Here is a 27541-nt window from a genome sequence, read left to right as displayed (position 1 = left end):
ACCCTCTGCTGCAGTGGTGGGGCCAGGACCCACACTGATGGTATCAGACAGGCAGACCCTGGTTGGCACCATCAGACCCAGCCAGAGAGGCACTTCTGTGCCCAGGTTCAGTCAACCCAATTCAAGGTCAAATCCTCTTCATATAGCTGCAGAAGGACAAGCAAATCACTATCTTACGGTTCAGGTTTGTCATTAGAACTTTGAGATTCTCAGGCTAGTGCCTTTGAGGCATTTCCTAATGATGGGGGCTGATTCTGCGAGGCGAGGGGCGCCAGGAGGTGTCACACGCTTCCATGCGCACAAACTTCTTAATGAGCCTTCTTCCTGACGCTCCTGGGAGATATCACGGCAGCTCTGCAAGGGAGGGTCCAGACTTCAGGGTGCGAATGGTGGGTTTCCAGGGACTTTCCAAGGATGTGAAAACCAGATTCAGTGTTCTGCTGGCGGGCAGACGGCAACCCTAGAAATCACCCTTCCATACGCACGCACACACATAGGAACACACACACATACGCGTGCACACACGTGTGCACAGACGCTCATGGAAGTCCAGCCAGACCGCCCCACTGCAGCCTCGGCGTCGGGCTAATTGGAAAGTCCCGCGCTTTCGCGTCGCCACGCTGGGGACAGGTCAGGTCCGAAAGACGCCGCGCCGCCGCCGCGCTGGAGAGGCCCCGAAGGGGGCGGGCGGCGCGCGCACGTGGCTGGCCGGGCCCGAGGCCGCGGCGGGGGCGGGGCCGACAGCCCAGCCGGACGCCGGGCCTTTAAGAGGGCGGGCGGGCGGCCGGCGTGGGCGGGGACGGACGCGAAGACCCAGGCACAAGGGAGGCACAGGCCCCGCCCCGACCCCGGCCCGGCCCCGCCCCGCAGGCCGCGCCCCCTCCCCCGCCCCGCGGCCCAAGCCTTCTCCGGCCGCCACTGGGCCGCGGGCGGGACGCCTGGGGCGGCGCACGCAGGAGGAAGCGCGGCCGGCCGCGGCCCGGGAACAGCCCAGACGCCCGAGTCGGTAACGCAGGCCGCCGCGTCTCTATCTGCCAGGTGCGCGGGGTTGGAGGCGCAGTCCTGGACCGTGGCAGTCGCGCCCCGGCCGTCTTTTCCTCTCGTTCACCCCGTCCACCCGGCCTCTCGGCGCCCGGGGCCCGCACCGCCAGCTGCCCTGATCCACCCGCCGCGCCCCCTTCCCGCCCCCCGCGAGTCCCGGCCGGCGGCGAGCTGATGTCCTGAGCTTGCCGCCCGCGGGCTGTGCGCCCGGCCGGGGGCTGCCTGGGAAGTTGGGGCGAGGCGTGCCGGGTATGCGCCATCACCATGTCCCGCCTGGGCTCCTGGCTCGATGAGGTCCAGTGGCTGGTCTTGGTGGCTCTCTTCGTCGTGGCCCTGGGCACGGTGGGCCTGTACCTGGCGCAGTGGGCGCTGGCCAGGGCGCGACCCCGCTCCCGGAGGCGGGCGGCGGAGCCTGGCGACGGCCAGCGCCCAGAGTCGGATGCGCTGCTCGCCTGGATCCTGACTCTGAACAGCTGGAGGAGCCAGTGGCAGGCTGCCTGGGTGACCGCCCTGAACGAAGAGGCCAAACGGAAGGGGGTGAGTTTCTGTGAGGGCGGCCGTGCTGCGGGGTCGGGCGCTGTGATCGCGGGGTGTCTTCAGGCTCTTCTTCCCCGGAGCCTGGCCACAGCCCTTGACTGCTTCAAGGGGCAGAGCATCCTTGAAAGTTAGAAAGACCATGGAGACGGAGGACCCTCGATGGGGAATGGAGGAGTGATTAGGTTTTATTAACCTGACGTGAAGCGTGCCAGAGGGACAGCCTGGCTGTTGGAGGGATTTGTCCAGGGGCCGCTTCCCCTCTGGCTCTTACCTGCCCTTCCTGGCTGGCGTCCCAGGTGGTTTCCCGTATTCGCCTGGACACTGGACTGCTTTTGCACCTGATTTATGAATCACTCTGAACCAAATATGCTTCCATCTACGGAGCTGAATTTTACCCAGAATGTATTACCCGAAGGTTTGCACCTATTACAATTAGTGACCATTGAGGGCCAGGCACTGGCCAGACGTGTGTTGGGGGCTTCAGGTACACATGATCGTCTCTGAATCCTCACAGTTCCTGGAGCAAAGGCGTCCTCAGCCTTTTAGAGGCGGGGGAAACTGAGGCCTGTAGAGGTTAAGTAGCCTGCCTAAGGTTACCCTGCCCATGGGTGGCAGAGCTGGGATTTGAACCCAGCTACCTGCTGGTTGGGATAGTCCTCCTTAAACCATTCTGCCTGGCTCCCTGACATTTCCTGATTGGCTCAGAACCTGTGATTGCCTTGAAATGAAGCTTCCTGAAAACTCAGGGGCTTAGTCTGAACTCTGCTGCCTCGGGCACCTGTGGTTGTGTTCCTGGTCTAGTTAATGACTGGGTGGCTTATTGTTACTTTTAAGGCATCTTGGTTTAATGATGCGCTCCTGGTGTCTGCTGTTTCTAAATAGTCCACAGGAGGAATGAAGGCCTGGTGGGTCTGGGCATAAGTCTTTGCCAGTCCTTCTTACTCCCAGGTGTTCATGCTCCTCCACCTGCTTGGGCACCCAGTGGAGAAGCCCATGGCCTTTTGCTTTGGAAACAGCAAATGCTGTGTGTCTAGACTGTCAGCCTTCAGAATACTCCATGGTGAGCCCTCTGTCTGGTCCTTGTGCCATGGCCTTGACTCATGTAGCCATGGACTTAAAAAACAGAAACGCTTTGAGTGCGAATGAGCATAAATCCAACAAAAGACCACGTTCTGAGCCCTGGGAAAAAATAACCATGGCTTTTGGATGAAAAAAAGCCTTCAAGGTCATTTGACTTCCGTCTACCCTGGTGCCTGGAGTCTGTGCCCCCACTGCCAGAACTGGACAGCTTCAGAGGAACCACCCCATTTCTGGTGGGAGCCCAGAAGCCCCATGACCTCACCTGGACAAGCAAACACAAATTTGTTTCCCCACGAAGCTGCTGTCATTGACCCCTGGTTGACCGGGTGTCCTGGGCCTGGGTTCCGGGGCTGAGTACACTGCAGGCTAAAGTTGTGAGCGGGTGAGTCTTATCTCAGCTGGAAGAGATGGGGGTGTGATGTGGGCCACTGCTTCTGCTTCTCAGCCTTTTCTGAGCTGATCTGTAGGGTCCTGTTGTCACCCTGGGGCCCTTGAGAGTCAGGCAGAGGCACAACCCTCCCTCCTGTAAGTCTGGGACAGTCCTGCTTAAACCATTCTGCCTGGCTCCCTGACATTTCCTGATTGGCTCAGAACCTGCAATTGCCTTGATTCGAAGCTTCCAGATTACTTGTGTGCCTGGAGGGCTGAGAGAGGAGGAGATCTCTGCCCTGGAATTTGTGGGGAGCCCTTCCAATAACTGGAGAAAATACCTGGAGTTTTCGGATGAAGACCTTTCTTCCTGCGCCCTTGCATCTGTGTGGGTGGAGACCTCGGCTGGGGGCTGGAGTTGGGGGAGGTTTGGCTTATTTGCCTGTCCTCTGCTATTCACCACGCTCTGCAGAATCTTAGACACTAGTTTTTCCAGAACTCCTGCCTGGAAGGGGCAATGATGTGCTGAGTATAAGCTCAAGGCAACTCTAAGTCTTCTCTGACAGCAGTTGGGTCTGAGTGTGGAATCAGGTGGCTCAGTGTGTGTGTAAGTGTGGTGTGTGTGTGTCAAGCTGCTCTCCCTGGTACCTGGATGTGTTGCTTGATTTGAATTCAGATGGAAGGCTCAGCAGGCTGATAAGATCTGGGTAACTCCTACTACAGCCTTGGCACGCCCCCTCCCCTGTCCTGGGCCATGCCGATTGCAGCACTAAGGACAGTGTGGGTGAGCAGGCCCTGGTGTTTTCTTAGTGGGTGTCCTGACCCGGCAGCCAGCCCTGCGGGACTCTCCCTGTGTCCTCCCTTCAGCAGCTCGATTCCCACTAATCCCCGATTAGGGTTGACAACTCCAAGTCCGCACTGGTCGCAGCGAGCCAGCTTAGCGGCCCCCTCCTGCCTCCACCCTGTGCTGTTGTCTGTTTGCCCTGGCCCAAGAGAAGACCACTCCTGTCACTGGGGGATTGGCAGAAACTCAGTCATCTCTAGCATCTTCTGTGCGAGATGGAGTTCTCTCCTGAGTGGAGCAGCTCCTCTCATCCTATTTTACCCCAGCTCATATCTTAGGAATGCATGGGACCCTAAAACATTTTGGCAGCACCTCTTCTTTCTCCAAAAGGAGAGACAGAGGACTGTGAACTGGAGAGACTTGCCAGTGTTGAGCTAGACCCAGGGCCAGGGGTCTTCATGGTTCATCTACATCTGCAGGGGTCCATGGTCCCCCATGGGCAGCAAATTTGACTTTGAGACTCAAATATTTCCTTCAGTTGAGCTCCAGCAAGAAAGGATCAAAGGGTACGATTGTTTAACACATCATCCCTAACAATGGGGCTCCTGTCTCTAGGGAGCTAAAGATGGTTAGTAACTTGTGGAGTCTCCTTTGACCCTGGATGACCAATGACTGAGGCAGGACAGGTTCCTTGTATCAGGGGGTCCTACAGGGTTTTGACCCTCACTCCTTATGATCAGACAGGATGCTGAGTTGGAGAGACAGATGAGGAGAGCGCGGCTGCTCTGGCAGCACATGCCTGGTATTTGGGGAACACTGGCAAATTGCCTAGAGACCTTTGAAAGAATACACATGCCTGCCGCCTCCCCCACTTCAGACTCAGGGAGTCAGTGGGGGTACAGGGAGCCTACTGTATGTTTCACAAGTTCCCGAAGGTAGCTCTTCACTAGAGAGAAGCTGCTGGACACACACGCTGTCCATAAGCCAACCAGCATTCATTCAATCAAAGTCCCCCCATCCAACAACACCTCTCCACGCTGGCATTGCAAACACCTGACATCGGCTGCTCTCATCGCAGCTCGGCCCATGAGAACAGGAAGATCCCAGGATTGGCTCAGTCACTAACCTAGGAACCAATGCCCTGTTATCTGAGGGCAACACTGGAGGTTTTCCCTTTGCATTTGCGTGAATATTTACAAAGTGGTTTGGGGTGACATCACCCCAGCAGCACTCCACACCCTTGACACCCACCGCTGCCTCTGGGGCTGCTCTTTCCACAGCGGGTCACCAGCTCTGAAAGCCAGAGCCCATGGTCCTGAGACCCCTACCCACGGGCTGGACAGAGCCTCCCTCCCAAGGCTGATGCTGTTGGGACTACATGCGGGGAGCGGCAGTCTGAGAGCAAGCCCCATGCTCTGGACCTGTCCTGGGAATGGGCTGCTGGAGTAGGCCCAGGCCCTGGCAGGCAGGGTCATGGAGCTGTTTGTTTCTGTAGTCCTTTGCTCCAGGATTCTTTTCAGAGGAATGTTCTAAATGTAGATGACCAAGACTGTAGGACAATTTGTGGTCTTCATAAAAAAAAAAAAAAAAAAAAAAAGATGCCGTGTGAACTTTAACCATGGTATTAATAGCTCTGACTTGTATATGAGCTGCAGCAATTTAAGGAGTAAATAAAGTGACAGGATTTGGAGGTTTCTTGTTCTGTAATGAGCTTCCTTCAAGTGCTGCTCACAGAAATTCAAGGTCCCTGAGCACGATGGTGGCCACAGTGTAAGAGGTCAGCTGGTAAGAATGGGAAGGTGACCTTGAGTCAAGTCACTCTCCACCTGACCCTCAAATTACTCTCCTTTCTGTTGCTCAAACATTCAGGATTCTTTCCTGTGTGGGGTCTTCCCACAGAGCATTCCTTCTGTCCCCAACACTTATTCAACCTTTGTCCTGACGCTTTCGAACTGTGGTGCTGGAGAAGACTCTTGAGAGTCCCTTGGACTGTAAGTCCCTTGGACTGTAAGGAGATCAGACCAGTCAATCCTAAAGGAAATCAACCCTGAATATTCATTGAAAGGACTGATGCTGAAGCTGAAGCTCGGATACTTTGGCCACCTGATGTGAAGAACCGATTCACTGAAAAAGACCCTGGTGCTGGGGAAGACGGAAAACAATAAGAGAAGGGGGTGACAGAGGATGAGATGGTTGGATAGCGTGGCCGACTCTGTGGACTTGGATTTGAGCCGACTCTGGGACACATTGAAGGACAGGGGAGTCTGGTGTGCTGCAGTCCATGGGGTTGCAAAGAGTCGGACGTGAATGAGCGACTGAAAAAAAACAACAGCAATATTTCAGGTCTCAGAACAAAAATGCCTCCTCCCCATTTTTTGGTGAAGGCTGTCCCTCTCCCACCCCAGCAGCGCTGTGTGGTCACTGGTGCCCTCATCAGCTCTCAGGATTGTGAGGGAGGCCAGAACTCTGTCCCTCCAGGCACGGCCCACCCGGCACCGAGTGCTCAGCTGTCTCAGGGCATGAGTAACAGCCCCTGTTAGAAACTTGTCACCGAAGGGGAGAAGCTGCGGTGATGTGCATCAGCCCGTCTGGACTCAGGCCTCCCCAGCTTGGGAGATGGCCAAGCCTGGGCCAAACAAGCGGTTTAATGTGCTTTGTCTTTTCACTTCTAAAGCATCAACCTAAAGGAGGATCACTGATGACTCTGCAGATTGTCAGTAGAAACAAGGAAGAGGTGCCAGTTCAGGTTGTTCTTTGCGTTCACCCATTCTCTCAGCAAGACGGGAATTCAGGGGAAGGAAGAGTGGGTGTACTGTTAATGTCAACTAAAATGCAGCCAAAGCTAACTTCCACTCCCGCCAGCCCCCCTGGGTTGTTGAGGAGGGAGGGGACCTCTTGAGCTGCTTGGAAGAGCTGTGTGTTCTCTGCTCAGGATGGAAGGCAGCTCTGGGGCTGTGTGACCTTGGGCAAGCCCTGACCTCTCTTGTGCTTCATCTCTGGAAGAGGATAACTTTGGGTTCAGTCTGGGAAACAGCCTGAGATGAGTCCAGATGAGATGAGATCTTTAGCCAATGGAGTCAATAAGATGGGCTGCTTTCTTGTAACATCCCCTTAAAAAAAACTTGAAATTTTTTTTACTGCTTTTAGATTTAGAGAAAAGTTGTAAAAACAATTCAGAGTCTCTATCCTTTCCTTATCCAGCCTACATAACCATACAGGACACAATAATCAGAAACAAGAAATTACATTGGTACTGCTGCTGCTAAGTTGCTTCAGTCATGTCCGACTCTGTGCGACCCCATAGATGGCAGACCACCAGGCTCCCCCGTCCCTGGGATTCTCCAGGCAATGGTACAATGTTACTGTAATTCACAGTGCAATGATATTAACATTGTAACAGTATAAGAAATTAACATTGGTACAGTATTAATATAGTTCATAGTACAACATTAAAATTGCAACAGTATAAGAACTTAACATTGGTACAATATTACTATAATTCATAGTATAATGATATTAACATTATAATGGTATAAAAAATTAACATTGGTACAGTGTTACTATAATTTAAAATTTTAAATTTATTTTTATTTTTGGCTGTGCTGGACTGGACTTTTCTCTAGTTGCAGAGAGCCGGGACTACCCTCTCGTTGCAGTGCATGGGCTCTGGGCGCACGGGCTTCAGTAGTTGCAGTACAGGGTCAGTAGTTGAGGTTCCCGGGCTCTGGTACAGGCTGTAGCACACAGGCTTAGTTGCTTTGAGGCCTGTGGGGTCTTCCCAGATCAGGGATCAAACCTTGTCTGCTGCATTGATAGGTGGATTCTTTACCACAGCGCCAGTTCATAGTGCAATGATATTAATGTTATTCTAGTATAAAAAATTAACGTTGGCACAATGTTACTATATGTCATGGTACAGTGATAATCGCATTGTAACAATATAAGAAATTAACAAAACTTTTTAACTAAACAGAAGACCCTACTTGACTTCACCTGTTTTCCACCGGTGTCCTTTTCTTGTTCCAGGGTCCCGTTCAGGTCCTGCATAGCACTGGGTTGTTGCTTTGTGTTTGTCTCCAGCAGCCTGTAAGAGTTTCCCTGTCTTCCCTTGTATTTTTCATGACCTTGACAACTCTGAAGAGTATTGATTGCTGTTTTGCCAAATATCCCTCAGTTCGGTGTTTTGCACAATTGGACTGCAGTCCCACAAGCCACAGAAGGGATGTGTCCCTTTGAGTATACTGTTTCATGGGTTTATGATGTCAGCATGGCTTACCAGTGGGGACTTGGCCTTGATCCCTGTGTTAAGGTGATTTCCACCCATTTCTCTTCTTACATCTTATGTCTCCCATATCCTTTCTCCCTATAGTTAATAAATATCTTGGGGAGATACTCTGAGACTGCACAAATCCTGTTACTCCTTAAACTTTTGCACGCTGATTTTGGCATCCATGTATCTAGTCTGCAACACCTCTGTGGAGTTTGCCTAATGATGATTTTCTCTTTTTCTCTCTTTCCTTCTGCATTTATTCATTGGAATTCTGTTGCAAGAGAGAGCTGCCACTTCTATCTATACATTTTATTGAGTATTTACATCAGTATATTACACGGATATTTCTTTTATTCTGTGGGTTACAGTCCAGTGTGCATGTGTTCCGTCGTGTCCAACTCTTTGCAACCCCAGGAGCTGTAGCCTGCCAGGCTCCTCTGTCCATAGAATTTTCCCGGCAAGAATACTGGTGTGGAATGCTGATGCCTACTCCAGGGAATCTTCCCAACCCAGGGATGGAAACGTTGTCTCTTGCGTCGGTTGCCTCTCCTGCATTGGCAGGCAGACCCTTTTCCACTGTGCCACTTGGGGAGCACCTATAATCCAGTGCCATCACTATTTGTTTTGTTGTTTAAACTGTTCTTGTTTTGGCCATTAGAAGTTCTTTTGTGTTCTTCCATCAGTTATATATATACATTAGCACTTCCTTGATGGAACTGAAAGATGTTTGCTCTAGACTCATCTTGTATTTTCTTCTTTTCTGGCCCTGGATTCAACCACTTCTCCAAGTACCTCTGATTCCTTTTACTAAAGAATTATTTAGAATACAAGATTTGGGCATCAAGGGTGCTTATTACTACTGGGTCGCATTGCTTCTAGACCCTCTTAGTGAACAGACCTAGGAAAGATATGTGTGGATGGCAGCATATTCATGTAATATGTCTCTCTGCCTTTATCTTCAAAACCACGCCATGCTGATACCCCTTTTCATACTGCTGGAGAAAGGAATGGCAAACCACTCCAAGTATCCTGGTTTAAAACTCAACATTCAAAAAACTAAGATCATGGCATCTTGTCCCATCACTTCATGGCAAATAGATGGGGGAAAAATGGAAACAGTGACAGATTTTTATTTTCTTGGGCTCCAAAATCACTGCAGATGATGACTGCAGCCATGAAATTAAAAGACACTTGCTCCTTGGAAGGAAAGCTATGACAGATCTAGACAGTGTGTTAAAAAGCAGAGATATCACCTTGCTGACAAAGGTCCATATAATCAAAGCTATGGGTTTTCCAGTAGTCATGTATGTGTTGAGAGTTGGACCATAAAGAAGACTGAGCACCAAAGAATTGATGCTTTCAAATTGTGGTGCTGGGAAAGACAGTTGAAAGTTCCTTGGATGGCAAGGGGATCAAACCAGTCAATCCTAAAGGAAATCAACCCTGAGTATTCTTTGGAAGAACTGATGCTGAAGCTCCAATACTTTGGCCACCTGATGCGAAGAGCCAGCTCATTGGAAAAGACCTTGATCCTGGGAAGGATTGAAGGTGGGAGGAGAAGGGGGCAACAGAGGACGAGATGGTTGGATGGCATCACCGACTTAATGGACATGAGTGTGAACAAACTCTGGGAGATGATGAAGGACAGGGAAGCCTGGCGTGCTGCAGTCCATGGGGTCACAAGAAGTTGGACATGACTGAGCCACTGAACAACAAATACTGATACCCCAGTTTCCAGGTCAATGGCACAGAGTTCATTTTCATCTTCCCCTTTCCTTATCTCTAACTTCCTCCTCCAAGAGCGAGGCATCTAGGACTCACTGTCTGTAACATACTTATTTGGTCAACTCCAGTGGACATATAACGTACTTTTTGAATTGCTGACCTATACCCCCGTGAGAAACACATTTCCTGGCTAGATTCTCGCGTTTATGTGCAGCCAAGATCCTGTTTTCCACAGTTTCTCAGGTTCAGTCTGTTTCCTGCCCCTTCTGGCAGTTGTGTTCTTTACTTGCGTAGTTACGTTTGTGTCCTATCTGGGGCTCCTCCCACATGCAGATTTTTCAAAACTCCATCTTTAGCCAGTGATTTGGGATGTCACTCTTGTCACTGACCTTTTCCATACATGTTGGGGTCTATTCTGGATGCCCTGTGTTAGCCCCACTGGTCATCTCTGTGTTCATGTGCTGATACCACATACTTGGAATCATTGAGGTTCTGTACATGCATGCATGCTAAGTCACTTCAGTTGTTTCTGACTCTTTGTGACCCTATGGACTGTAACCCACCAGGCTCCTCTGTCTATGGGATTATCCAGGGAAGAATACTAGAGTGGGTTTCCATTTCCTACTCCAGGGGATCTTCCCGACAGAGGGATCAAACCCACATCTCTCCCATCTCCTGCACTGCAGGCAGATTTTTATCACTGTGCTACCTGGGAAGCCCACAGAGGTTCTGTAGTGTGAATTAATGTCCAGGAGAGCTTGTATCTTGTGTTTCTTTCTCAGTTGCTCTCCTTGCAATTCCTGCCTGTTGCTTTTCCTCTTAGATGTAAAGTCTTTCTTTGGTCTGAGTGGGGTTGAGTCTGGAATGAGGCTGCCTGCCCATGGACAGAGTGCAGAGAGGCAGGGACTTTGCTGCACCCAGGCTGGGCTCTCTGAAGCTCCAGGATCAATCAGAAAGGGAAGAGGGACTTTTGGGTCCTTATTTAACTGAATCGTATATTTTCTTTGTGAGCCTGCCTCTTGACGTTAACTTTCCTAGCAGAACATCTACAGGGTTTTCATTCAGAAGGTGCCATGGGTAAGAGGGTGTAGATGGCACCTCCTGATGGGCGGGGGCAGGAGATGACATCCAGGCTGCTTAAGTCTATGTGGTCTCTTCAGGCTGGTGTAGAAGGTACATTGTTTCACGTGCAGTCCCAGCAGCTGTGGGGCTTCCCAGGTGGTGCAGTGATAAAGAATCCGCCTGCAATGCAGGAGACACAAGAGGCATGGGTTCTAGCCCTGGGTGGGGAAGATCCCCTGGAGGAGGAAATGCAACCCACTCCAGTATTCTCGCCTGGAGAATCCCGTGGACAGAGGAGTCTGGTGGGCTGTAGTCCATGGGGTCACACAGAGTTGGTGGTGGTCCAGCAGCTCTAACGACTCCTGCGAGGGGTCGGTCTCCCACCTAGCACTGCGCTCTGTGCTGGGGCTGCTCTTTTGGCCAGGTGGCCTGGCACACAGGGTGATGTCACTCCCAAGCCACTGGCCAGCAGGTCACACCAAAACAAGCTCTGGTCATGGAGAACATCCGCAGAGCAGCCCCCAAGCCATGACTTCATCACTCTCGAAAAATAGATTTAATTCTCCCCTGATGGTTTGTAGAGGTGAGATTAATGTCGCTAAGACAAGATGAGGTTAGAAGAACGTCAGTGACAATGTTCTGTGTCTGTAGGTGTACGCTGCAGCACTGGGGATTCTTAAGAAACAGCCCTGGGCTGACTTCATTCTTGCTCATCCCCACTGCACTTGCCAGGAGAGCTTTGCTGCCATTTGTACCATTTCTATCCCCCACCCTTGATCTAGCCTTGCAGTTGGAACCAGCTCATCACAGCCGGGAGTCTTGGAAAGAGATGCGATGTGGTGGGGAGCTGTGGGGCTGAGTCTCTTTTTTAAATACATGATCAGAACTCACTTGATGATGATGGGCTTTTCTGGAGCATGTCAGGAAGAGAGTTGAAGGAGAGTTTCGTTCCAGGGTCGTATTGTTGGCGTACGTGTTCAGCGTCACAAGAGAACTTATTTTTTAAAAAACCGAGACCTGGTTGGTAATCCAAGTCCTGATTTATTCTTTCATAAAGCATCAGTCTTGTTGCCTTGTGGTCATATTAATTGATTTGCATGTCCTGCATTGAAGATTTTGATTGCAAAAACCAATATTTAATGCAGAATTTGTAAGCAAGATTTTAGTTGTAAGAACTTGTCACCTGCCAGGGTGACGAGCCCTGGAGGACATTTCTGGGAGGGTATGAGAGGATGTGGAGAGCTGAAGGTGGAGTTAAACCAGGAGACCACAGTGGGCAGGAGCCTGGCAGCTCTGGGGGTCCTCAAAGCAGGGACTCAGGAACCTGATCCTTGAGCAGTACTGCCGGCTGGCTCATTTCCAGGCAAGGAATCCTAAATTCCCGGGAGAAGCACCTGTCTGCTCCCCACGGGTTCCTGCCCACCTGCCACTTGGGCAGGGGGAGATGAGAAGAGGGTAACCTAAGGAGAGTGCCAGCACCCACGTGGGGCGGGGAGAGGTGGTTCTCTGAAACCAGAGAGAGAGCTTTCTAGAGAAAGGGGAGGACACAGCCCGTGCACCTGCTGTGCCCCACCTGCAGGCTGGCCGCGCACCCACCCTCCCGGGAGCCTGGGCTTCTCCGCTGTCACCGTGAACCTGAGCTCTCAGAACCCCCTCTGCCGCCTTCATTGCCACATTTTTTATTTTGTCCCCGAGCTTCTTACTGATATCTGTCCATTGCTGCTCTTCAGAAGCACACATTGAACTAAATGAAGTCATATCACATCTTCTTAGATCTGCAGAGCTTTGCAGCAAGTATGTCATGTCCTTTAGAAGGTAGCTCCCCCCACCCCGCTGCCCCTCACCCTCCCAGCGCACCGTCCCCTCACTCTGCTCTTCTGTTCCAGGGCCCGCTGCTTCTCTGCTTCCAGGAGGACCTGCTGCAGCCACCCCTGGAGCTGACCGTGCAGCAAGTCTCCAGCGTGGCCCGGTCGGCCCAGGAGAAGGTGAGCCAGGCGCCGTCACCTGCTGGAGGCCTCTCCTCACCCAGGAAGCCAGTTTAAAACCGGGGTGTATAACTGGGTCACTTTGCTGTACACCAGAGATTGACACAACATTGTAATTGACTATACTTCAATTTTTTTTTTAAACTGGGGTGGGGGAATTTATTCTTAGAATTATTGAAAATGCCAGACCTCTTACACCAAAAAAATAAATAAAATATGGCCCATCATTGACGAATGGATAAATAAAATATGGCATTCCCACATGATGGAGTATTATTTGGCCTCATGAAGGAATGCAATTCTGACACGTGCTCCCACGTGGATGAGCCTTGTAGACATTCCACTAAGCAAAAGAAGCCAGACCTGACACATATTACAAGATTCCATTTACATGAAATATTCAGAATACATAAATCAAGAGAGACAGAAAGTAGACAAGCAGTGTCCAGGGCCTGGGAGTGGGCTGTGAACAGTGACTGCTAATAGGGATGGGATTTTAGGGGGTGATGAAATGTTCTAAAGGTGGTGCTGGTGATGCTCGTATAACAATGTGAAATATATTTAACATATATTTAATATATTTAAAAGCCATTTGATTGTATAGTTTAAATGATCAGATTACACATAAATTTATATACATATACACTTTATTAAATTATAAACATACTTTGTATAATTTATAAAATGTTGTTTAGTCACTAAGTCATTTCCAACTCTGTCACCCCAAGGACTGCAGCCCACCAGGCTCCTCTGTCCAAGGGATTTCCCAGGCAAGAATGCTGGAGTGGGTTGCCATTTCCTTCTCCAGGGGATCTTCCCGACCTGGGGATCGAACCCATGTCTCCTGTACTGACAGGCGGGTTCCTTACCACTGGGCCACCAGGGAAGCTCTAGATTTATATAGGTGCAGTTATAAACAATATGTGAATAATTCTGTAGCATGATATATAGATTTTAGCCATTTAGCTATTACACAGAGTTTATATTATAGTTGCTAACAGTTTACAGGCTGAGATTACTTGTTACATTGGTCAACTACCATAAAAAATGGGAATAATTTTTTTAAATAAGTCTCTGTGAAGTGCTGAGAGACTCTTAAGTATAAGCTTCCCCTTGGATCTTGATATTTTATTGTCAAGTTAAATGCATACCATTTAGCAGACTGTGAGGAGGAGATACCTGGGTGGCCCCTGGGCCCAGAAGGAGCTCCCACCCAGCCTCTGGAATCTGGTCCTTGTGTATCCCCGCCCACCCCCACCCCGGGTCAGCTGGAACATCATTTGTGCATTTCAAGTGTTTATTGTTTTGTATGTACATTTTCACAACAAGCTTTCTCTTTATAAGAACATGGCAGTTTGAATGTTCACCCAGGTTGATTTTGGGGGCTCTAGTTCATTAGCTGGATAAGGCAATGGTACCCCACTCCAGTATTCTTGCCTGAAAAATCCCCTGGATTGAGGAGCCTGGTAGGCTGCAGTCCAAGGGGTCTCTAAGTCGGACCCGACTGAGCGACTTCACTTTCACTTTTCACTTTCATACATTGGAGAAGGAAATGGCAACCCACTCCAGTGTTCTTGCCTGGAGAATCCCAGGAACGGGGGAGCCTGGTGGGCTGCCGTCTATGGGGTTGCATAGAGTCAGACACAGCTGACGTGACTTAGCAGCAACAGTTCATTAGCTGGAACTGCAGTTCACGACTCGGTGGACAAAGGCAGCTTTGCCCACCTTCCGCAGACGAACAATGAGATGGTTTTCTGTTTTTCACAAGTGCAGCAAAGCTGCCCTGAACTGTCTCCTGAGCCCTCAGACTCAAGCCTGGGAGTATCTCTGTGGCAGGTGTGGGGGTCCTGGGTTGTAGGTACACATAATCAGCTCCACCATGAATTCCAGAATCGGTCACCCAGGCACTGACCCAGCGTCCTTTGCCCTGGCAGTGCAGAAGGGTTCTCTGTCCCCATGCCCTGGTGGATCCTGGAGTCTCAGAGCTCCATAACCCCTGCAGGAAGCATGGGAGATGTTGGGAGAAAACTGGTGGCAACAAGGCAGCTGGCACCAGCACAGCCCATGAGAGCTGGAAGGGGCCCTGTGAGCAGATGGTGCAGTGCCCAGGTTTCAGAAGCTAGGGGTCTGGGGGCAGCTTGCTGTAGGCCTGACCTGTCCGAGTCCCCTGCTTGGGATGTGGCCCTGTGCACTGATTGAGTACCCTATTATTGACAAATAAGCCTCAAGTCCCTTTGTGGTGGACAGTTTCTGTTTGCTGATTTCTGACACTGTCAGTATTAAGAGAACAGAGCTCAGAGACTGGTCTGGAGATGCTGGGGAGGGAGCAGGGATTAGAAATGGCCATAGACCATTTTTAAAGGTCCTGATATATAGATGGTGCCAGAAACGCTGCCTTTGGAAAGTGGATGGTTAAACTGTGTTTGTTTTAATACCATGGCAGAAATATTGCACACCCATCAAAAAGTTGAAAACAACATATAGAAGTGCACAGGCTTTTTTTTTTAAGCCTATCATTAACTCTTTTTTAAACACTTAATTAATTTTTATTGTGGTCATGTTGGGTCTTTGCTGCTGCCCTTGGGCTTCCTCTAACAGGGGCAAGTGGGGGCTGCTCTTGGCTGCGGTGTGCGGGCTTCTCATTGCAGTGGCTTCTCCTGTTGCAGATCACGGGCTCCAGGTACGCAGGCTTCAGTAGTTGCAGCTCGTGGCCTCAGCAGTCGTGGTACATGGGCTTAGTTGCCCCCCAGCGTGTGGGATCTTCCCAGACCAGGGATCAAACAGGTGTCCCTTGCATTGCAAGGTGGATTCTTAACCATGGGACCACAAGGGAAGCCCTGCATGAAGTTTTTTAAGTCTGCCCTCTTTCTCCTTGCTCTCTATCCTCCTTCCTCTGCTCCCTGCAGGTGGGACCACAGACAGCAGTCCACACTGTGTTCTAGGAAGCTTTTCACCCAGTAAACTTCTGGGAAGTGCACACAATCTTGTTTTCTTTGACAAGTTTCTTCATAGTTCTTGACTGCTATGTTTTCTTGGCCAGAGAGGAGCTGAGCGCCTGCCAGTACCTTTGTGCTGGCATCAGGGCCCTCCTCTTGGGCAGGCACCCAGCCCCCTGAGCAATGCAGGAAAGTGGGTTGAGTGTCGTGGTCCCAGGGAACCAGCTCAGGGACCCTGTGGGGATCCACCTGGCCCCTGGGAAGTGGGGAGCAGGATACCCCCAAGTGCTTGGATCCTGTACACAACCTCTTCCTCTCTTGGACGTGCATCTTGACTGGTCACAGCCCATTTCAGGGTACCCACTCGCAAAGCAATCGAACCTGGCTAGTCAATTTCTCTTGTAACGTGTCCCCATGGGAGGTTCCCAAATATCCACAAGTTAAATGAAGGACAGACATTATCCCAGGAGCTGATGACAGTGCCTTCTTCCTTTCAGGGTCTGAACTACCCCTGGGTTCTCCAAACTTAGACTGAATCCTGTACCAATCCTGAATCCAATTCCTGAGAAGGGAAAATGCATAGGAGAATCTCAGGATGCAAACAGAATGTGTCCGAGGAATACAGACAGGAGATTCTAGGACGTCCCCCTCCACCCTGCCCTTTCTCTGCTCCCCACAGAGCATCAGGGCCCATGTTTCTCATCCTCCTGTCTCAGCCCTGACAAGGGACATGTGGGTGGTGTTTGAGGTAATGAAGAGGATGAATCTGCCTGGACAAGGGGGCTGGTGTATAGTCAACGTCTTGGATCAAGACTTGAATGGGGCTTGGATCAGATGAGAAAGGGGCTCTGGTCTCCCTTTGTGGGTATCTTCCTGACTTGGGTTTGGACTTGAGTCTCCCTGCAGGACCCCCCAGAACAGAACTGGGCCTCCCCCATGCTCCAAGTGCTCTGTGCTCTGACCTTCTCCTGCAGCCCCTGAAGACCCCTGTGTGCCAGAGTAACCACCTTTGCAAATATCTGTTCCTCAACAAGCCCCCTGCCCCGGGCCTGCACAGAGAGTGGGGTCTTGCATGGCTCAGAGCATCAGAGTCATCAGGACCCGTGGGAGCTACACATTCCACACCCTGCAGCAAGGGCTGAGTGGGGACCTCTCAGTGGTTTACTGATGACTCTTTTGACACCAAATGTGTGCATTTTTTCTTCCACCCAACAAGCAGTCCTCCAATCCTCTGAACACCAGCTGGGGGTCCTACAATTCAATTCAATGCTGGCACTAACTACAGGGCAGACCCCTCAGGTCAAAGGGCTCAGTCCCACCAGACTGCCCCCTATTTCAGACGCCAACGCTAGGTCTGGGCCTCCTGTGCCCACCAACTGGCTCTAAAGTTGAAGGTTCCCACAACCCCTCCTCATGCTAGAACAGCTCACAGAACTTGGGAAAGCAGTTTACTTACTGTTGTTGTTGTTTACTTGCTCAGTCGTGTCTGACTCGTTGTGACCTCATGGACTGCAGCCCACAGGCTCCTCTGTCCATGGGATTTCCCGGGCAAGAATACTGGAGCATGTAGCCATCCAAGGGATCTTCCCCACACAAGCATCAAACCTGGGTCTCCTGGATTGCAGGAGGATGCTTTACCACTGAGCCACCTGGAAAGCCCTTCCTTACTATTACCAGTGTCTTATAAAGAACACAGCTCAGAGACAGCCAAACGGCAGAGCAGGGAAGGGAGAAGGGACGGGAACTTCCACGCCCTGCACGTGTACCACCCTTCCAGGACCAGATGCTCTCTGAACCCCATTGTTAAAGGGTTTAATGGAGGTTCCATCACAGAGGACGTCTGATTAAACCACAGGCCGTGGGTCTGTGATCCCATCTCTAGTCCCTGTCCATTCCCCTGAGCTCCAGGTGGCAAAGCTTCTCCTCTCTCATCACGCCTTGATTGTGGGAACCTCCTGTCTGCCTCCCATTGTTATCTAAAGGCCCCCAGCCACCAGTCATCTTCTTAGCATCCAAAAGACATTCTTATCACTCTGGAGATTCCAAAGGTTTTAGAAGCTGTGTGCCACGAGCTGAGGACACCACCAAATATTTATCCCAAGAGACAAGCCTACCAGAGGCTGGGGCATTTCTCTAAGGGAGTGCTCCTGGGACAGGGCACCTGTGTTCCTCTGGAAGGGCATCTATTCAGGGTGGCGACTGGAAGTACCCCTGTCTGCAGGACTCGTGGAGCAAGGCATCACCCTTCAACTTCTCTGCAGGACTCTCTGTGTCCTCCCTTCCAGTCCCAACACGCCCCAAGCACATTTCTCTCTCCCAGACTATAATTACACAGTTATACAAGAGCAACAAGTTTCAGCTGCATTCTCTTTGCTCATGTCCTGGAAGAGCTTTGCTCCAGAATGTTTGACCCAGAAGATGGAGACTTAATTTCTGTATTGCAAGTGGCCTGAGAGCAGCCCTTCGTCCTCAGGTGGGAGCAGAGGCCCCTCCTGGTGCATCTGTGGAGACATGAGGTCTACACAGGCAGCATTTGAGCTCCCTGAACATGAACCGGGGTTAGGCAGATTGTGTGGGACAGGCACTCACTGCAAAGGCCACGCATTTCCTTAGCAAGTGTGGTGAGTGTCCCCGCAACCAGTATGCTGAAGGCTCACTGGGGGAAGCAACAGACATCAGTGCTGAGGAACTGCAGCGAAGCTTACCTTGGTGGGTGGCCCTACCCCCATGAAAAGTATGAGTTAGCTTTGTTGTCTGTGTCATTTATAAATAAACAGCGGCTTCTAATGGTGCAGTGATCAGCTGCAGGTTAAAGTTTTAAATAAACAACAGTCCACTCAGACTGGAGAAAGATCTAGAAGTCAGAGAGATCCAGGCTGGCTCCAAGCTTGTCCTGGGTATTTCCTTCTCCCTCTGAGCCACGGGCTGTGTCTGTAAAGGCGAACCCCGGCCTGGCCCCAGCCTGTGCAGCACCTGCAGGGACCTGCTCCTAATGTCACTGGGCTATAACGGCTCTGTCTGTTCTCCTTAGCACCCACAGCTCTCCTTTACCCAAGGAAGCATGGTGACCTCTGTATAGAGAGGGAGGCCGAGGCAGAGAGAGGCCGGTGAGGGAACTAAGAGCCACTGAATAAGCAGAGGCTGTAATTGAACCCGAGTCAGCCTCCAGAAACAGGCTCTGACTGTGATACACCATAAATGGTGCTGTTACTATTATTCTTTCCTTTTTTATTATTATCATTTTATGTTTATCATTTCAGTTAATCTCCCACCCTCCCTAGGAAAGAGGGAAGATGGAAAAAGGGGAACTGAAAAGCACTAACCAACCTTTGCTTCCATGAAACCATGGCAACAAACGGATTGAGGCATTTGCTTGGAATTTCCCCCAGAATCTTATTCCACGTGATATGTCGGGAAACCCCGCAACCCTCCCTGGATATGAATTGTGTACTCTGAACACATGGACTTTTTAGATCAAAGGCTGTCTGTTATACATTTATACACTAAAATACACTCTGAGAGATTCCGGGGTCTCCTCTTCTCTCTCCAAACCTTGGTGAACCCCTTACTTTGCAAAGGTATTGTTGTCAGTCACTAGGTCATGTCTGACTTTGCAACTGCATGGACTGCAGCACACCAGTCCTCCCTGTCCCTCACCATCTCCCAGAGTTTGCCCAAGTTCTTATCCATCCAACCATCTTATCCTCTGTCACCCCCTTCTCCTTTGCCAGGGTAGTGGAACACAAAGTTGTAGTTCCAAATAGGAAATTTGGTTGACTTTTTTTTTGGATGAGGGAATATTTATTTATTTATTTTTGGTTGTGCTGGGTATTCACTGCTGGGCAGGGACTTTTACCTAGTAGTAGCGAGCGGGGACTACTCTCTAATTATGGTGCAACAGCTGCTTGTCCCAGCGGCTTCTCTCTTTGCAGAGCACAGGCTCTAGGCACACGGGCTTCAGTAGTTGCAGCTCCCAGGCTCTAAAGCACAGGCTCAGTACTTCAGTGCTCGGGCTTAGTTGCCCTGCAGCATGTAGGATCTTCTCCACCCAGGAATGGAGCTGGTGTCCCCTGCAGTGACAGGCAGATTCTTTACCACTGAGCCACCATCGAGCTGATTGACTTTTTCTTTTTTTTGGTTTTGCATGACTTGAAATTCCAGCTACCCCATTAGCCTGGTATTTATGCTAAAATTCTAACAGCTTGTGAAACTGCTTTGAAGCAGGGTCTTTCCTAAGGCAGGTGAGAGATTCCTTCCTGGGGGCCCCACCCTTTGAGGTTGGAATGGGAGCAGAGCCTCTGGGAGGGCCACCTGTTTGTTTGGAGGGAGGCAGATGGAATCTGGGCTGAGTCAGCCCTCAGGTACTTTGCCTGGTGTGGACGGGTGAAAAGACCCTTGGGCAAGCTGGGGGTTTGTTTGTGAGTTGGAACACAGTTCAGTTCAGTTTAGTCGCTCAGTCGTGTACGATTCTTTGCGACCCCATGAAGCACAGCACGCCAGGCCTCCCTGTCCATCACAAACTCCCGGAGTCCATGCAAACTCATGTCCATCGAGTCAGTGATGCCATCCGGCCATCTCATCCTCTGTCATCCCCTTCTCCTCCTGCCCCCAATCCCTCCCAGCATCAGGGTCTTTTCCAATGAGTCAACTCTTCGCATGAGGTGGCCAAAGTATTGGAGTTTCAGCTACAGCATCAGTCCCTCCAATGAACGCCCAGGACTGATCTCCTTTAGGATGGACTGGTTGGATCTCCTTGCAGTCCAAGGGACTCTCAAGAGTCTTCTCCAACACCACAGTTCAAAAGCATCAATTCTTCGGCGCTCAGCTTTCTTCACAGTCCTACTCTCACATCCATACATGACCACTGGAAAAACCATAGCCTTGACTAGATGGACGTTTGTTTGCAAAGTAATGTCTCTGCTTTTTAAGATGCTGTCTAGGTTGGTCATAACTTTCCTTCCAAGGAGTAAGCGTCTTTTAATTTCATGGCTGCAATCAGAATTTGCAGTGATTTTGGAGCCCCAAAAAATAAAGTCTGACACTGTTTCCACTGTCTCCCCATCTATTTCCCATGAGGTGATGGGACCAGATGCCATGATCTTAGTTTTCTGAATGCTGAGCTTTAAGCCAACTTTTTCATGCTCCTCTTTCACTTTCATCAAGAGGCTTTTTAGTTCCTCTTCACTTTCTGCCATGAGGGTGGTGTCATCTGCATATCTGAGGTTATTGATATTTCTCCTGGCAATCTTGATTCCAGCTTGTGCTTCCTCCAGCCCAGCGTTTCTCATGATGTACTCTGCATATACGTTAAATAAGCAGGGTGACAATATACAGCCTTGAGGCACTCCTTTTCCTATTTGGAACCCATCTGTTGTTCCATGTCCAGTTCTAACTGTTGCTTCCTGAACTGCATATTGGTTTCTCAAGAGGCAGGTCAGGTGGTCTGGTATTCCCATCTCTTTCAGAATTTTCCACACTTTATTGTGATCCACACAGTCAAAGGCTTTGGCATAGTCAATAAAGCAGAAGTAGATGTGTTTCTGGAAGTCTCTTGCTTTTCCGATGATCCAGCGGATGTTGGCAATTTGATCTCTGGTTCCTCTGCCTTTTTAAAACCAGCTTGAACATCTGGAAGTTCGTGGTTCACGTATTGTTGAAGCCTGGCTTGGAGAATTTTGAGCATTACTTTACTAGCGTGTGCGGTAGTTTGAGCATTGTTTGGGATTGCCTTTCTTTGGGACTGGAATGAAAACAGCCAGTGGCTAATGGTGAAGATATGGCCTAGTAGAGCACTAGAGCACTAATGGAAAAAGACCCAGCTCGCTCCTGCCTTCATTTTAAAGGCAGTGTCTTGTATGTGTCTTTTAATGCACAGAGGCCATGGGGGAGAACACATTCGCAGATTTTTAAGCCAAGGAAGGCCCACATTAAGCTGCTTTATGTAGTAACGATACCTCCTGGTAGTGTTGGTGTTCAGTCATTCATTCGTGTTTGACTCTTTGCGACCCCTTGGACTGCAAACTCATGTCCATTGACTCGATGATGCCATACAACCATCTCATCCTCTGTCACCGTCTTCTCTTCTTGCCTTCAATCTTTCCCAGCATCGGGGGCTTTTCCAATGAGTCGACTCTTTGCATCAGGTGGCCTGAGTATTGGAGCTTCAGCATCAGTCCTTCCAATGAATATTCAGTGTTGACTTCCTTTAAGATTGACTGGTTTGATCTCCTTGCCATCCAAGGGACTCTCAAGAGTCTTCTCCAGCACCACAGTTTCAAAGCCTCATTGTTTCATTTTAAAGAATCCAAACAGGAGAAGGGACGGAGAGTATGGGTGGGGGTGGGGTGTCAGAGCCTGTGTGGAGGCACACCCCTCAAGGGGATGAAATAGAGCACCTACCCAGCATCCCTTGGGGCTGGCTGCCATCTTGTTTCCTGCATTTTTCACCTCAGTCCACTGGGAAGTGAAGTGAAGTGAAGTGAAGTGAAAGTTTCTTAGTTGTGTCCAACTCTTTGCAACCCCATGGACCATACAGTCCTGGACATTCTCCAGGCCAGAATACTGGAGTGGGTAGCCGTTCCCTTCTCCTGGGGATCTTCTCAACCCAGGGATCAAATGTGGGTCTCCTGCATTGCAGGTGGATTCTTTACCAGCTGAGCCACAGGGGAAGCCCCTAGCCCACTGGGAGATAGCAGATGAAAATATATCTTCAGCCATGTGTTGTGAACAAGCAGGCAATAGGGTTAGCTTTATAGATGTTTTGAGAATTTTAAGCCAGTGACACTTTACTTTTTAAAATGAGTTTCTGTTCCAAAGTAGAAGTAATATTTTATATCAGACTCATGCCATCTCAGTGGCTCAGTGGTAAAGAATCTGCTTGCGGTGCAGGAGACACAGGAGATGATCGTTCGACCCCTGGGTTGGGAAGAGCCCCTGGAGGAGGGCATGGCAACCCACTCCAGTATTCTTGCCTGAAGAATCCCATCCTGCAGTCCATAGGATCACAAAGGAGTCGGACACAACTTATTGACTGAGCGCACACTCACACACGTGCCATCTTAAAGAATATTTATATGACCAAGACTGGGTGCAGAGTTGGGGCAGAAACCTGACCGAGAATTCTGAACGATTAGTGAAAGGTCATTTCTTCTGTTTTATTTTGAATTTCTTTCTCCATGATGTCATGTAGTCTGATTAAAGTGAAAGCTATAATAAAGCTATAAAGTGATATAAACCTTTTAGGTCCCTTTTATCAGCTGTTTTCCTAGCTTTTTTGAAGACAAAAGTAATGAAATTATTTCCAGTTCTCTAGAATGTTCTCAGAGAAGGAGGAGCTGGGGCAATTGTTCAGTCCCTCAGTCGTGTCTGACTCTTTGAGACCCCATGGACTGCAGTATGTCAGGCTTCCCTGTCCTTCACCATCTCCCAGAGTTTGCTGGGAGCCTCATATCCATTGAGTCAATGATGCTATCCAACCATCTCATCCTCTCCTGCCCTCTCCTCCTTTTGCCTTCAATATTTCCCAGCATCAAGGTCTTTTCCAATCAATGGGTTGGCTCTTCACATCAGGCCAAAGTATTGGAGCTTCAGCTTTAGCATCAGTCCTTCCAATGAATATTCAGGCTTGATTTCCTTTAAGATTGACTGATTTGATCTCCATGCAGTCCAAGGGACTCTCAAGTCTTCTCCAGTACCACAATTTGAAAGCATCAGTTCTTCATCCTCCGGCCTTCTTTATGGTCCCAGGGATCAAACCTGTGTTTCATGCATCTCCTGCATTGGCAGGCAGATTCTTTACCACTGAGCCAGTTGGGTTCAATCCCTGGGTAGGGAAGATTGGAGGAAGGCATGGCAACCCACTCCAGTATTCTTGCCTGGAGAATCCCATGGACAGAGGAGCCTGGCAGGTTGCAGTCCATAGGGTCACAAAAGAGTTGGACACAACTGAGCAACTAAACAACAGAGAATCGGACATGAGTAAAGTGGCCTAGCACATATGCACCTGGGAAGCCCAAGCCATATTAAACAGCTCAGTGTAATTGGGATGCTCTGAGGACCTAATGTATAAACTTCAGAAGGAAGCCTCATGAACAGGTCTGTGTTTGGGGTTGGGAGACTATAGGGTCAAGATCAGGGTCTCTACCTATTCGTCCGTATTTAAATAGACATCAACCCTGGTCACTCTGGCCCTGGTTGGAAGGGTCTGCTTGACCTTGCATCGGGTGATCCTGCTTTCTGCCATTCCAAGAGGGGACCCCTTGGTTACAGGGACAGCCTGGCCACCATTTGCCTGGGTTGAGATCATTTAATCCCCATTGTGTATAAAACACCATAATGCCCTGAAAGAAGATTACTTATATTTAAAATCTCCTTTCCATTTTGTTCTGGTCCATTTGACAAATGGGACTTTTACTCTCAGGGTGGAGGAGCGGAGGCTAGCCCTGGTCATTATCCCTCCCAACTGGATCCGTAAGAATGGTGGGGGGCATTTTGTTTGCCCATCTTGAATATGATCAGATAGTTGTTTTAATTAGGTTTTTCAGCTGAACACTGAAGAGAGGCCAAGAAACGGTTGGTCCATATGACAGGTGTTACTGAGGGCATTGGTACAGGGCCAGGAAGACCTTCCAGGGATCTCTGCAAAAGGTGTCCCGTTTTTTAATGATTGCACCTAGTTTCCAGATGTGACGTGAATGGTAATCGTGACCTTTGAGGCTTGCATTCTAGAAGTTTTAAAGTCTTAAAATCTATGCTGGAGTGTTGGTTTAATTGCTTTTAACCAGGTGCTTCAGCTGTCCGTGTATCAGAAAGGAAGCAGAGGGGTAACTTTAAAAAAAAAATTTTTTTTTCATTCTTTTTAAAAGTTAATTAATGGATTTATTTTTGACTGCAGTGCTGCAGGCAGGCTTTCTCCAGCTGTGGTTTGCAGCCTCTCATAGCAGTGGCTCCTTTTGTTGAAGAGCAGGGGCTCTGTGGCTGAGGCACACGAGTTTAGTTGCCCTGAGGCATCTGGAATCTTCCCTGACCAAGGGTGGAACCCATGTCCCTTGCATTGGCAAGCAGATTCTATTCTTTTCTTATAGCTACTTTTAACTTTGTGTTGGTGTATAGTCAATTAACAAACAATATTGTGATAGTTTCAAGTGAACGGCGAAGGGACTCAGCCAAACTCACCCAAACTCTCCCATTCTCCCCCAAACTCACCTCCCATCTAGCCTGCCCCCATGGATTCTTAACCACTGGATCCGCAGAGGGTTCCAGCTTTTTGTAGAACTGAATACAAACAGAAGCCAAACTCTTCCTTGAGTCAGGGCGCTAATGAATCTGTCAAGGTTCCCAGTGACGTTCTAATTAGCTTCATATAGAAAGTTCCATAGAAATAACAGAAGTCAACCAATCACTGACTGTTTTGTTTTGTTTTACTTTAAGGAGTAAAATGACCTCAGCTCTTGAGACAAAGGACAGAATTTTCTGTCTATCATGTCACTTGTGTGTGTATAACTCATCCGGTATCAAAATACATTCCTCCTCCAAAGACTGTTTACAGAGCATGTATTTTTAAAGCGAATAGGCGACATTTCTTATACAAACATTTTTTTGTTCCAACCTTTGATGAACTCTGGAGATGCAATAACATAATGAAGATATGTAACTAATCCGCATAAGTCAGTCCTCAGAGAGGGCCTTTACAACAACGGATGAAAATAAGGGTTGTGCAATTTTCTGCCAGTATTTAGAAAAGGCAAGGTTCTCTTTTTCTAATGCTATGCTGCCAAAAGCTTTTATAGTGGGCCCTGGAAAGGGACCCTTTCTGGGGGCTCTCTGTGTAGTACAGGTCAGGTCATTTTTGGAGGGGCAGGTGGGCCCCGAGTGGGGCTATGCCTGTGAGGGGCCCAGGGAGCCAGGGATCAGGAGTGGGGAGGGAGACATGTTTTCAGCCTGAACTTTGTGAAATAGCAGTTGCCCTGACAAAATAACTGTTTTGTTAATCTTTCTACTTGGTATTTTAGGTTCTAAATCCACCAGAGAGTTAAAGAATTTTTCCTTCCTTCCCAAGTGACACCATCCAGTGTGGGGGTCAGCTGTTCCCTTGGGAATGTGGGGGTCCATCTTGCCTTCCTCTCAGCCTCTGATGCCTTGACTTTGGCCAGACACGCTGGCCCCCTGCCAGACACCCCTCATCCTCCCCACCACCCCTCTGCCAGGCACACCTGGCCTCATAGTCGACCCGCCCTGGGCTCGCTTGGCGTCCTGCCAGGAGCGTGGCCGGTCCCTCATTCTGGAAGGTCTGCTCCTGTAGGGGATTCGCTGGCAGGGACTAAATGCTTCCCTGTACAGTGACAGCATTCACGGCCCTCTCTCTAAAATGCTTTCTGATTTATGTCAGGAATATGGTCTGGTTTGTTCCTGATGTAATTGCTTTGTCTCATAGGTTTTTAAATGAGCTTATTTTAATAACTCAATTTTTGTTAAGACTGTATCATTTTGTAACCGTTCAATATTTCACAGTTCTTTCAATTATCCCCACATCTTTGTAAACCACAATAGGTTACAATATATTTAAATAGAAACAATTTCTTGTGTTCTAGGTACTTTAAAAGAATTTTTACCTGGAAACATCCAGAACTAAGTTTCTTTTTAAGGCTCATTTTTTTAGTGAGAGATGATGGCTAATGGCTTTCACACCATATGAATAAATTGCCCAGGAAATTTAAAAATCAGCTGCATGAAGAAATAGAAAAAAGAAATATTTAAAGGAAAAAAAAATTGTGTGGAAAGATTCTAACTAGATTTGGGCAAGTGCTGAGAATACATCAGAAAGAAAAGATTTGAAGTATTGTTTCTAGTTTTTAAGCTCTGGGGTAATAGAAAATATGCATCTAGATATTCACCCACATTTGAGACTGAGTTCTCATGCTTGCTGATCTAGAGAGTCCAGGCTGTTTTGTTCAGTGAAATGAAGATGGGCAAGGCGCATGCTCTCCTCTCTCTGGCGTGAAGTTCACGTGTTCTCTGCTCCCTCCTCCAGGTGGTGTTTTGTCGAGTGCTGGGCGAGACCATCCAGTTCCTGGTCAGCGCGGGGCCGCCCTCGTCTGAGGACACGGGGCGCTCGCTGTATGGCGTGCGGCTCTCTCCGCTCCATCTGCAGGTAAAATTGGGAGACAGTCTGTCCTAGGAAGACCGCTTCGTAAATCTGTAGGGTGAGTGGGGCGCTGTCACAGACGTGAATGCTCCTGTTTTTATTAATTACTGCTCATTTCATTAGTTTCAGACTGTTACCGTCATATTATGTTGTCTTTGTGGGAAATACAAAAGTGTGCATGTCATAGGTTTATGTATAAAAACACATGGGTTTCCCTGATAGCTCAGTTGGTAAAGAATCTGCCTGCAATGCAGGAGACCCTGGTTCGATTCCTGGGTCACGAAGATCCACTGGAGAAGGGATAGGCTACCCACTCCAGTATTCTTGGCCTTCCCTTGTGGCTTAGCTGGTTAAGAATCCACCTGCAATGTGGGGGATCTGGGTGTGATCCCTGGGTGGGGAAGTTCCCTTGGAGAAGGGAAAGGCTACCCACTCCAAATAAATAAATAAATACACACATGTATATACACACATAGGTATATATACACACATATACACACATGGATACACACACAGGTATATGCACACACACATATATATACATACATAGGTATATATACACTTAGGTATATACACAGGCATACACACACACACACACACACACACACA

General features: G+C 49.2%; 1 protein-coding gene across 3 annotated transcripts in view; it reads left to right on the top strand.

The window, feature by feature from the left end:
* Nucleotides 1–769: 769 nt before the first annotated feature.
* Nucleotides 770–27541, top strand: part of C2CD2 (C2 calcium dependent domain containing 2) — a 62816-nt gene continuing 36044 nt past the window's right edge. The window contains exons 1-3 of one of the 3 annotated variants that reach the window (XM_070466808.1): nucleotides 770–1578; nucleotides 12755–12853; nucleotides 26819–26938. In XM_070466808.1, coding sequence (XP_070322909.1) covers nucleotides 1306–1578; nucleotides 12755–12853; nucleotides 26819–26938 — 492 coding nt within the window. In that variant the 5' untranslated portion in view covers nucleotides 770–1305. The remainder of the gene's footprint in view (nucleotides 1579–12754; nucleotides 12854–26818; nucleotides 26939–27541) is intronic. The other 2 variants (XM_070466807.1, XM_020875085.2) reach the window with 2 other exon arrangements.

Source organism: Odocoileus virginianus, chromosome 4 (genome assembly GCF_023699985.2).
Source record: "Odocoileus virginianus isolate 20LAN1187 ecotype Illinois chromosome 4, Ovbor_1.2, whole genome shotgun sequence".
Lineage (NCBI taxonomy): Eukaryota > Metazoa > Chordata > Mammalia > Artiodactyla > Cervidae > Odocoileus > Odocoileus virginianus.
Note: the sequence above shows the minus strand (reverse complement) of the source record. Positions and strands in the feature narration are given on the sequence as shown.